The following is a 12,706-nucleotide window of genomic DNA, read 5'->3' on the forward strand; positions in this document are numbered from 1 at the left end:
ATATATCAGGAAAAAAATCAGTTTTTTACGTGGAGAAACAAACATGGGAAGGCGGACTGTCTGCTAATTTCAAAACTGGACTGGCTATGGGTCCAAACGGGATTGTGAGGGGTCGCGTTAATGTGGTCAATGTTTCTCCACGTGGTCACAGAGGGCTTAGTGTGGGCTCTGCACTGACCTCGTCCCGACATCTCCTCCGCGCTCCTCGTTCGGCGTGAAGGAGCGGCACGACGACAGGAGGTTAAGGGTCATCTAAGAGGTTTAATGCAACACAGGACAATGTACATTTGATTCTGGCCTCACTGCAAAACATTTCATAGTGGACTTGGATTTCTTCCAGTGTGCTTTATCAATACAGTATTATACCTTTATTATAGTCATAGTTCACCTGTTACATGGGACATACGAGTACGGTAAATACACACACGCGCACAAGGCGTGAACTCGTGACGACGTCGTCCACTGATACCCCCCCACCCCCCACAAAGCCACAGTGCCCCCTCCGCCCCTCACCACCCTCCTTCAGCAAGCCACTGCCTCCCTCGTCCACAGTTCCCTCTACCCGTGCTCCATGCTATGATGGTGGCGGGGGCGTCCGTTTGATCCGCTTTGTGTTTACAGCGCAAGCCAAGTCTACACACTTAAAAATATATAAAATACGAGAGGTTCGCTGGCCTCGGCTCGTGGGGCCAAAGGCGCGATGCCGGGAGATCGCGGTCCCTCTCGTGGCATGATTGGGGAGCAGCGAGCGCCGTGGCTACCGACTCAATCGGTGGAAGAGGATGAATGCAAAGAATCGGACGTGCGGGGAGTGTGCCAAACGCAGCGGTGCACGTTTCAAGTGCACGTGCACCTCGGCATTAAAGGGCTCCTCTCGTTCTGTCACGAAAACGGAACGAGGCCAGATCGCAGAATGAACCAGAGCCGCATCGAGAAACCTCCCAGGAGGTGAGGGGATGGTCCTAAAACTTAAAGCTTTTAAAACAGGGCCCTGACCAAACATCCCAATGCTGAAACAGGCCCTACAAATTACTCAACTGGGATTACACATTGCCATTTCGCCGTTTGGCTGAACGACTGCGAAAACCTGGCAGAACCCTCCTGAAAAAGAGTCTTGAGACTTGACCAAGCTTCCTGGGTAGATGAAGATATATGAATAAAAATTAATACTTTTTCGCTGGCAAATATCAATAAAATACCAATTTTGCAGATCTCAATGGGAGCGGAGTGGGGAGCGACTGACCCCATTGCCCCCCTTGTATCCACCACCAGAACGAACTGGGTGGACGATGCAAGAGGTCACTGCTCATGAGAGATGCTGCATCCCTTCCACGTCTCTCACCCTCGCCCATACATCTTCCAGCGTGTGCTCGGGCGTGTGGGATGTGTCCCATGATCTACGCCTGGGTCCGATTACTCGGAGCTCGCCACCCCCACTCCCATCGCTCCCCAGTCTCACACCCTGTCCAGCACGTCTCTCTAACGTTACAAAAACTTCAGACACGGTACAGCTTGCTCTACCGCATGGTTAAAAACACCTCATCGTTTCATTGAGCCGTCGATAATGTGGTAATATGATGGCTAATACGTTTACACCACAGTATTTGAAATTAAATGTAAAGTATCTTCTATGAGTTGTCTACATGGGTATGCGTTCATAGATTACACAGACGAGAGACAATTAAACACAGGACTGGGGAAAAGCGGGGTTCATTTGAAGCCCAGATGGTTAACCCCCTTGTACTGCATCATATCAAACAGTGCATCTTACTCAGAAATAGCCCTAAAAAGTACATGGCACATAAATGCTTTAAAAAAACACCAATATTTGTGGTGAGAGGTGCTCCCCGAGTGATTACGATTCGAGTCACTTCCCACGGTTAAACAACGCCAGCTGTGTGCAACCACGGGCAGCCTGTGACAGCAGCGTTGGACCGAGCAGTGCGGCTGCTGCTGCTGCCGCCGGTGTTACCCTAGCAAATGCACGTGGCAGCCTCTACCACAGATTCAAAGCATTTCTTGCTGCACTGGGAAACAGCGATGTTTCGTGGTGACGGGGCTCTTTTTCGAGAAGAACTCGTCGTGGGGAACAACACTCGTCGCTGTGAGGTTGGTTTGTCCACCTGTACGAAAAACGTGTCGCCCGGGTTGAGTCAAAGAGCAGGAAAGTGTGTCTCAGACCCCGTGCGGAGCGGAGAGACAACGTTCCTGAATCCCCCGCCATGGGATTTGTTTCTAAAAACGTTTAACATAAATGGCACGATACGGTGGTGTAGGGGCACGACATGGTAAATGGTGAATATTGTATAAGCAACCATAGATGCAGTATATACATTGTGTATTTTGTGGTTAAATGTCACCGTTTCCCATTGACGTTAAATCATATTCTGGAGTTAGAGCAGGATATTACCGTGTCGTAACTAGTTTGCTTCTATGGAAAAACACTGGTATTTTCTGCTTGGGAGGTTTCCGTTTTCAAAGGGCTTTGTGCGAGTGGGACAGACATGCATGAGCAGACAGTACTCGCTGGCTCTCGCCGTGTCCCCAGGTGACTCGATGTATCCATGTGACTCGCCGCATGCTCTAACCATCTGCCAAAAAGGTATGCTCGGCTTGACAGACCTCGTCAGTGCAGCCAGCGGCAGCGCCGCGCGGCCTGCCCGCCCGCCCCGTCACTGCACATAGTAGAGCCAGTAGACCGCGTTGAAGAACCCGAAGGTCACGGGGAAGATCACGCGCGACCACTTGTCAATGGCGTTGACGTTGCTCAGATCCGGAATCTTGATCTTGAGCTGCGAGGTGCGGCGCTGCAGCCTCGTCTTCTTGGCGCCACCCTGGCCACGCTGCAGCGTCCCGCGGCCCCGCTCGCCACGGGCCGCCCGCTCCAGCGTCTCGCCGCCCCCCTGCACCGGCTTGCGCAGCTGCACGCCGGGGTGGTGGTGGTGGTGGTCGAGGCCCAGGCCGGTCGCACGCGGGTCCCCGGGGAGGCCCGGGTGGCCGTAGCCAAGCGGGGAGCTGCGGGATTCCCCCACGAGCGCCGAGTGGCTGAGACCCAGCGGGGTGTTGCGCATGTCGCTCGGCAGGCCCGGGTAGCCCAGGCCCAGCCCCATGCCCCGCATGTCGCCCGCGAGGCCCGGGCGGTCCAGGGAGAGGCCGGCGGCTCGCACGTCGCACACGCCCTCCCCGCCTGGGCCGCCCATCTCGTTGCGGATCTCCAGACTCGTAAGCAGGATGTTACCGTGGGCATCCACCTGCGGCGAGCAACGGCCATCACGCCCAGCGAGCGATTTCAACTTTCACGTTTCTTTTGTTTAATTATTCGGTGAGAACTCACGAAGGCAGGATAGGCTCTCATTGCAACGGTGAGTTGAGTCACCACAACGAAAAAAGCAAAACAACTAACAGAGTTCAGCAATGAAGCAAATATAAATCAGAGCAGAGACGACAGAACAAATTTAAACTACTGCACAACCGGAACACGAATGTGAATAGACTTTCTGTCTTGAAAATTAACTCTGACAAATGCCTTGGAGCGTTGCGAGTGTGGATAGAAAATTCAGGTCCTGTGTTGCAGCGTGCACCAACTACAATGCAACTACAATGCACTAGCAACAACTACAAGTGGATGAAAACAAATAAGCAAACAATATACCGCCTAGGCTTTCGCGACCAATATTATTCATAATCAACGTTTTTGGGTTTAGATCGCGTTATTTATAAATGTGTCGTAACCCTCCACCACCCGACACGGCCAATCAGTAAAAAAGTGTCACGTTGACACTGGATGCAATTACCAGCGAAACGTCGTACTCAAATTGTAAATGTTGTGGTTTCACGCTTCAACACACCGGTGGGCTAAAGCAGTGAACTATTTGTCTTTTGTCAAGGAATGCAAGGAAACCCTTGACTGATTTGAACATTCAGCATCTCATCAACTTATGTATTTAATTGTTTATATTCCCCACGATGATGCCGGTTATTATTTTATTGTAAGTCGGGGATCTCAATCAAAATATGCGGCTACATATTTGCTATAATCAGGCAGAACTGGACGCACTGGGTGGGATACTCATTACACATAAAGTGTTTTCCACAAATGAACCGCAATGCCTTGCTGATCTCGTCAAGGAGCATAATCTAACAAGCGAACTCCGGTCATCCTCGCAGCGGCTATTGGCTGGCCATTTAACATAGACGGTCACTGCATCGCACACTTTCAGATGCACTTCTGCGGTCGTCTGGAATGCTCTTCCTTCCATTATTCGGAAGCCACTGAAGCTATGCACTTTAAAATCATCTAGATTGAAAACTAATTTCTTTAAAACTGATTTTTATGTTTAGTTTGTTGTCCTCCCCCGGCACCTTTGATTTGCACAATTGGCTACGTACAGTGCGAATGGAGGAGAGCCAGATGCCCAGATAGGCATTGGAGTGGTCACTACGAGTCTGGCAACCTAAGAGTAGATGGAGTTGGTATACTGTAAGGATAGATCTATGAGTCCGCATAGCTGTCTGTGTGGATCTACTGGCCTCTGTAGGAGTCTATAGGTCTCTATATGAGTCAATGGCGCTCTGTGTGGGTCTCTTGGTCTCTGGGTGAGTCTTTAGATCTCTGTGTGAATATATTTTCCTCTATGTGAGTCAAAGGGCAGATGGTGTGGTGAGACTGTCAGGGCAGATCTTGGAGGTCACTACTCACCTCCTGTGCAACAGCCGTGGGATCTGGCTCAGGGTGGAACACATCGGTAGCTCGGAGGCGTGGTGGCACCAACGACTTTGGCTAAGATGACATCTCGATTTTGAAAACCAAACTTTACTGAAATTCCCCGACCCGCGCGACATACCCAACTCGCGCCACCCTGGTGCTCGTAGCTGTCCCGCGGCCCCTCACCTTGCTGGTGTCGGCGGCCCGCGGCTTCTCATTGTTGGCTCGAGCGATCCTCTCGGCCGCCTTCTTGGCGCGCTGAGGCCCGCGGCCGAAGAACAGGTAGTTTACGGCGGCGTACTCGAGCAGCGCCAGGAAGACGAAGCAGAAGCAGCCCATGAGGTAGATGTCGATGGCCTTGACGTACGGGATCTTGGGCAGCGTCTCGCGCAGGTGAGTGCTGATGGTGGTCATGGTGAGCACCGTGGTGACGCCTGCGAGGAGGGAGCGAGTTCAGCAGAATCGTTGTTATTCTGCTTGTTCGTCTAGGAAAGCCTCCTGCCTCTCCAGGAGGACCCTGCCAATAATTTGCAGTCGAGGGTGACATTGCTGCCGTGTGTGATTCCAATTGAGTCATTTTGTGGATAATTTTTCAGCAATGAGATGTTTGGCCAAGATCAGTTACGTTGCATGTGTTTAGCTATGGAAAGAAACTGGAGGACCCAGAGAAAAGCCACGCAGAACAAGAGGAAAACATACAAACTATACAAAGAAAGGTGCCCAAGTCAGAAATTGAACCCATTGACTTTTTGCTGTGAGGTGCAAGTGTCATCACTGCGCAGCCCTGTGGGGCAGTTTGACAATGCATCTCAGAAATTATTTGGGAAATAAAGTATTTATCATATTACAGAAACAAAAACGATGATGATGCGCCATGGCAGGCATGGGTGTGGTTCACACAGTGGCAGTGTTTCCACTGCATGCCAAGTCGCCAGCAACAAACTGCACTGTCAAAGTCTTGATTTCGACAATTGCTTGGAGAACACGACGATGCGAGGAGGGAATTACAAAGTGAAGCAGTGTGAGGGAAGATGCAGAAAGAAAAGTGCTGCGACCTGCAGTGTGGTGGGTGAGTGAATATGTTGTTGTGATTCTGCAGTGTGGTGGTTTAATGCAACATGGATGAGACAAAATCATCCGTCTGGTAGACTTGGTCCTATCTACGTGACTTTACCAATAGACCCAAAGAGTATGGGTATAGTAATCAATGTGAGGTTCACGGGGACAGTGACCGCCATAGTAGCAAAATAAGGTGACTTCAGTGAGCGATTGGAGTAAATCAGTGAGTGCTGGATCATGAATCACCCTGACTGCTGCTCTACTCTGAATTCTATCAGATGCAGCATTGCGGTAGGAACTGGGCTCCCCACCCTAGATGTGACAGCCGCAGCAGGATTCCATCTCAACAGGATTCAGCCACACGTGTGCTCTGTGCAGCAGCAGTGATCATTGTTGAGAGTTAAAGAGGAAAGTTTCGGCACAGAAAAGGAAGCTAAACAGAAAACGCTGACACAGACTCCTGTCCACGAGCACCTCGCATGCTGGGCAACAATCCACACGCAGCAGTGTCTGTGAGTTTTAAGCACTTATATAACAAACGCCTATTCATGCAGCAAAGCAACACTGAGTAGTCTGAATACCTTTTTTTTGGAAGGTACTGCTACATAGGGATGTTTGGCCAATACCAATTATGTTGTGGGCGTGTTTAGCGATGGGCGGAAACTGGAGAGGCTGGAGGAAATCCGTGTAGAACAGGAGGAGAACGTAAAAATACACACTGAAAAGCGCCTGAGATCAGGAATTGACATTAGGCCATTCCTGCTGTGGGGCACGAGTGCTGCCGCCCTGCGGTGCGGGTGACCGTGGCGGGACTGTGCTGTGCCACCATACCCAGAGCGACTCGTGCGGCGGACGCGTCGTAGTTGATCCAGAAGGAGACCCAGGAGAGGATAGTGATGAGGATCGTCGGCATGTACGTCTGCAGGATGAAGTAGCCAATGTTTCTCTTCAAGCGGAAACTCAGGGACAGCCGAGGGTAAGAGCCTGTGTCCAGCACAAGCACACGCCATCGCGCGTTATCGCACGTCATTCCACCAAGCTTTGGCACAAAACTGTGCAATTGACACGAGTTGGCCGTACTAATTGTGCAGCCGATCCTCGTGCGAGTCACGAGCGGGCCTCACCGGTGGCGAACTGCACGTTGCGCGACACTTGGTTGTGCTTGACAATGGTGAACTGAGGCAGCTTAATCTCCCCCACGCCCGTGATGGCCGTGTCGCCTCCTCGCCAGTAGAATTTAATGTCTTCCGTGGTGTAGCCGTCTGGAGAACGTACGCACAGAAGTACACGTGTGTGCTATGCTAGAGTACACGTGCGGGGTACAAGAGTACACGTGTCGGATGTTTACTGGACATGTCTCTATGTCAGGAAAAACCGGTTAGTATTTTTGTTTAATAAAGCAATTTGTCGTCTCACTCACAGCTCTCGATCTCCAAGGTACAGTTCTGTTCATCGAGGGGGTATCGCCGCAGATCCATCATGCAGGCCGCCGTGGTGGTGATTCTGAGATAGGGGTGTATTAGCGGTGCTGTGCTCGCCCACGTATGCACGTGCTCACAGACACAGGCGCTGTCACACGCTCTTCTTAAATGCGCAGTGAGCGGTACCCAGTGGCTCACCAACAGAAGGTTGCAGGTTCAAGTCCTGTTATCCTATGGATAGACTCACGGCCACGATAGGAATGTGGAATTTCCACCGCTGGATCTGCATACTCTAAACAGGAGATATACACTGACTCAAGGCTCATTTGAGCAGCAGGAAATCAGTTGGACATTTTAGTAGACTGGAAAAGACAGGTGACTGGTCACCACAGTCCTATAATGGATGTGGTGTGCCGGATGCGGGTATATTTTTTAGGTTTTAACGGGTTGAGATGAAAGTCGCTTGCAGCAGCCAGTGCAGCGGTGACGCGACGGACGCGAGCAGCGCATGGCGCCGCTAGAGGAACACGCGCCGGGGGCCAATGCCCAAGAGGACATCTGGTGCCAGGCTGCTATGCCACCCCAGGGACCCTCTTGCAATCGAGATGTCCCATCTCAAGAGATCATGCAGGTGGTAATACGTGACCTGGGGTCAGCTCCACATGGAGACCCCTGCTCCCCTGCACACGCAGGCGCTGCATTCGTTTAGGTAATTAGTGGTACAATGGCGTGTCCGTTTGTCCTTGATGGGTGCTAATGCAAGGCTCCTGGGTTCAATGCGACACAGCGTCACAAGGGTGAATGCGCCAGTCAAGTGAACCACGTTGATGTTGCTGTTTATATTGAACTGTCAATCATTTAAATATAACTGCATGCGTCCATATAAGATCATGCGTGATACGATCTAATTTCACGGGGTGTAGGGACTGGTCAGAGCTTTAAACCCTGTTAATGTAAATGTGCAGCGTGATGTTCTGCTGCTCGCCCTGAGCCATATCGAGGCATCGATGCTTATCTCCTGTTCACAGCCCTGGAGAGCCAGTGGTGTAATTCCACATCCCTATGTCAGGGATGAGTCTCTGTGTAAGACAACCGATGTTGACTTCCACGCAAAGTGGTGCTCATTGTATGGACCCAGGGGGGATAATGGGCTGAGTCAACCCTCCCCCCCACAACCAGGATTGAACTCACAACCATCCGATTTGTAAGCTGTTAGCTCTACTGCTGAGCCACTCGATCATGCCACACTCATACACGGTCCACAAACTCAACACATTCGTCAAGAACACTGTTGCCTTAAAATAAAACAATATACAGTATAATTGGTGACGTTTCATACAATGACCCTTCTTCATCACACCCAGAAGACAGAGTGAATAATACTGCAATGTACACCATGGGGCCCTGTTCAAAATAAAATTAAGGATTAGCATAGTGTACAGTGAGCTCACACTCACCTCAACGCGAATAATACGTTTAGCCACTTCCTATGACAATTCCTCTTAATTAGTGTTGAGTGGTAACTGCACAGCAACATGAACATTCACAGGAAATAGATATATCATTTCGGTTTAGAAGTGCATCACTCAAAAATTTCTTAAATTCCACTGAGACAGTTCTTGCCCCGACTCCCTGCGAACTCTCCATCCAGGTGCCCTGCTAACGCTCCACCACCGGTTACCCGGTTACCCGGTTACCCGTGCACCGCTGCTGCGGGCACAGCTGGTTGACCGTCGTCGTCCCGGGCCCTGCCCCCGCGTCTCACCTGAGGCCGTAGAGTACCGTGCCGTCGGGGTGTAGGCGGATCATGCGGTTCTTCACTGTCACCACGTGCACAAACGACTTCTTGTCGTTTAGGAAATAGGTGTCGGGCACCCAGAGCTGGTCAGCCACGCGGTTATCGAGCGTGAGGTTGAGAGGAATGTCCGTGTAGGAGAGGCGCTTGTCCTGCCAGTACTGCTGGAAGTACATGGTGATGGTGTAGTCCTGGGGTGGAGAGAGGGGAGAATGGAGACGCGCATCGCTCTTGTTCCACGTGTGCCCACCCACTAAGGACATGCGCCACGCACAGAGGCTCACGCTACATTTTTATTTTAAAACGGTTGCTGAACGCAGGCCCAAATACCCAAAAGCGCCAATCAGCCAGGAACAAACAGCAATATCAAAGTTGTAATCGATTAATAATTTACACAGTTTTTTAATTGCACGAGCTTGTTGAATCAGAGCTTTGGGGACATGAGTCGATGGGAGAAAATTCCAAGATGGAGCAGTATGGGGGGGAAATCAGAAAGGGAAGGGCTGTGACCTGCAGTGCGGTGGCGGCGGTGGTTGACTACAGAGTAGAGAGGTCGGGTTCACCGAGTCCTCAACAAGTGCAACGTGGAGGCGGCCGGCCGCCGGTGACCGAATAAGCCTGGCGGGTCATCAATGAGTCTGGGACGGAGGTAACGAAGGAAAGTCACTCACCATGTTCACCTCGGACACCATGTCAATGCTCGCGATGTCAATGTTCATTCCCACAGCCACAGGCGTCCCTAGACATGGGCACCCGCACGAACAAAGACAGAGATCCCCTCGTAGCCTTAGCAGACTGTTGAGGCAAGTGCTGTTAGCGAGCACACGTGAAAGCCGACACCATAAGAGCGGATGGGTGACTAACACCACGCCCGGCCGCCTTTGTCTCCCGAGTGGCGATGTTTACACATCTCACCAGGTACTCATTTGAGGCTGAGTCGACCTAGGGAAGGCCCAGAACCGCGCACGAACATACACATAGAAACGCACGGGACACACACAGATGCACGCGTAGATATACAAAGCAAATATCGCCCGTGTAGCCTACACAGGCTGTTTGGGCAAGTGCTGTGAGCGAGCACCAATGGCAGGGTGCACAAGGGAGTGGTGTGGTCGGTACGACGCCTGGCCGCCTTTTTCTCTCCTTGTGCTGCTGTTTACACACTGCACCAGGCACTCATTTAATATGGAAGTTTGAGGACTCGTTAAGATAATTACTCCTTATGTTATCAGAATAAGAATTTAAACTGGTGGAATCCGATGAGCTATGAAGCTCTTTTTCACGGATGTCCAATATAGGCATGGTCAGGATTCGAGCTACCGGGTTCTTAGAGCATTGCGCTCACGAGTATACTACCGCTCCTCAATACAGCAGTACACGTAGCCACACATACCACGCATAACACACGTGTCCGTCGTGTCGACATTGCTGTTTCTGTTATCACGCGCTCCGACTGTATCAGGACCGAGTTTCTCACTCCAGACTCTTTGTGGACAGCCAGAGCGAGAGGTACAGTATACTTAATGGGGTATAACGGCTGTGCAAATGTACATATCGCGTGGTAGTGGCAGTTATCAGACATGTGCAGGCATCTGGCGATTATACGCACAATCAGCCGGTCGATCGAGAAAAAAGACCGCGTTTATTCAACTAAGTCCAAGGGTTACTACACCCACTCGCAGTATTAACCAGGGCTGCCTTCCACAGAAATGAACCGCGAACCTCCGTAACAATCGGTGCACGCGCTGGGCCCCAGATCGCACGCAAGATCGCGATTTCGAGTAAGCAGGCCTCACCGCCAAAGTCGGGTCGCAGCCGAATGTCGTAACCCTTGAGCAGCTTGTCCACGGTTTTCTTCACCACGGACACGTTCCTGGGACTCACGCTGCGCCGGGCGTGCCGGTGAATTCGTGGGTGTGCGGAGTGAATACGTGGGTGTGTGTGGGGTGAATTCGTGGGTGTGCGGAGTGAATACGTGGGTGTGTGTGGGGTGAATTCGTGGGTGTGCGGAGTGAATACGTGGGTGTGTGCGGAGTGAATTCGTGGGTGTGTGTGGGGTGAATTCGTGGGTGTGCGGAGTGAATACGTGGGTGTGTGTGGGGTGAATTCGTGGGTGTGTGTGGTGAATTCGTGGGTGTGTGTGGGGTGAATTCGTGGGTGTGCGGGGGGTGGTTAAGGGATGGTGTGCGGAGTGAATACGTGGGTGTGGGGGGTAGGCAAGACCACAATTTAGTAGTAGTAGGTTATTCACGGGTAGATTGCACTTGGACAATCGATGACGTAACCATGTCATAATTCTAACACAACGAAGCCAACGTGGTGTTATATTAACGTGACACAAAACACGCGCGGACGAGACGAATGGAAATGGTGGCTTCTAAGACGCGGGTAGAGACGGGATGGGATCTCTGCGTGCGATGTTCATCGGCGTTCACGAGACATGGAGGCGCGATGTCGGCACAGACTAATATCTCTGTTCCCATTGTCCTCGCGGACACTGAGAGGCAGTACAATGTTTGTCCGTTGTTTCACCTTCACCAGCTCACGCAGGACACAATACGTGACACCACCCAGCCCGCTCACTCTCCCACTGAGCTCGTCTATTGTTTAATGAACGCTCATCACACTCGTCAATTCACAATGTGGCTCTACAAGGATACAACATTTATACATAGAGCGACGTTTTGGGAAATGGCCATTCTTCATGAACGAGTGTGAGCGTGAATGAAATATCAGATATTGCTCAGCGTCAACATCCACGCTAATCGCTGGGTTACAGACTGTATACACTCTACATACACTGCCACAATGCCAGTGATGTGATATATGGAACAGCATTGATAATAATGATGTGAATGCCTCTAATAGCTGTCGTGACGTCGAGTGCATTGTTCCGCTGTCGGGACACCGTGGCGTGACAGCGGCGGTGCTGCAGCGCCTATCCCGTGGTGCCTGCACATCGCGGTATCCGTGGCGACAAATCTGCGCATTGGTGAAGGGGGTGAACACATTGGTCGACCCTTTGGTCCCCGTGACTCGAGCACGCCCCATACGCCCGTGCCCTGAACCCCCTCGATCCCCTTGGTCCCACTTGACCCCCCTCGGTTCCCTCGGTTCCCACCTCAGAGTCCCGCACGCAGCCACGAGTAGCACCGTGGCGAGTGGCCCGTCCAGGCAGCTCCACGCGCGGCTTCCTCGCCCCATCACGGCTCGCACCAGAAGCCCGCGACCTCCTCCTTGGTCGCCTCTTCCTCCCTTGCTCCTCTTGGTGCAGGCGCAGTCAGGCGTGCGTCCTTGGGCGCATCACAGAGCGAGAGATGCGATCAGAGGCTTCTGCTGCTTCGACGTCAACATCTCACGGCCGCCGTCGAGAGCCCGTGGGGCGCGACTCGCAGAGAAAATGGAGGTTCACGGTACGCGAGCGCGATCTCGCGTTGCGCAGCGCCGTGTCGACGTTCCGTGACCTGCAGCAGGAGCAAAGGCAGCAGCGGCGCTTCTCGTGCGGATCCTGCAGCAAAAGCAGCAGAGAGAGATGGGAGGGGCGGGGGCGAAGATCCCCCAACCTCACCCCTCGCTCCTTTATCCTGCACACTCACATATTCATCTCACACACTCCTACCCCGCTCACAACCCCCACGTACAGCACACCCCCATACTCCACACAACCCACACCCACCACTCCCCCCCTCCTACACACACACCACTCCCCCCCCCCCTCCTACACAC

The 12,706-nt window shown here is 52.1% G+C and overlaps 1 protein-coding gene across 1 annotated transcript; it reads right to left on the bottom strand.

Moving 5' to 3' along the window:
• Positions 1-244: 244 nt before the first annotated feature.
• LOC144722819 (gamma-aminobutyric acid receptor subunit beta-3-like) lies at positions 245-12,519 on the bottom strand. Its single transcript, XM_078601262.1, has 9 exons — positions 12,102-12,519; positions 10,777-10,865; positions 9,652-9,719; positions 8,951-9,171; positions 7,185-7,267; positions 6,889-7,026; positions 6,596-6,748; positions 4,892-5,139; positions 245-3,251 (listed from the first exon to the last, which is right to left on the bottom strand). Exons 1-9 carry the CDS (start codon positions 12,182-12,184, stop codon positions 2,673-2,675), a joined length of 1,662 nt encoding a protein of 553 aa, XP_078457388.1. The 5' UTR covers positions 12,185-12,519; the 3' UTR covers positions 245-2,672.
• Positions 12,520-12,706: the final 187 nt, after the last annotated feature.

Source organism: Lampetra planeri, chromosome 15 (genome assembly GCF_965212315.1).
Source record: "Lampetra planeri chromosome 15, kcLamPlan1.2.h2, whole genome shotgun sequence".
Classification (NCBI taxonomy): domain Eukaryota; kingdom Metazoa; phylum Chordata; class Hyperoartia; order Petromyzontiformes; family Petromyzontidae; genus Lampetra; species Lampetra planeri.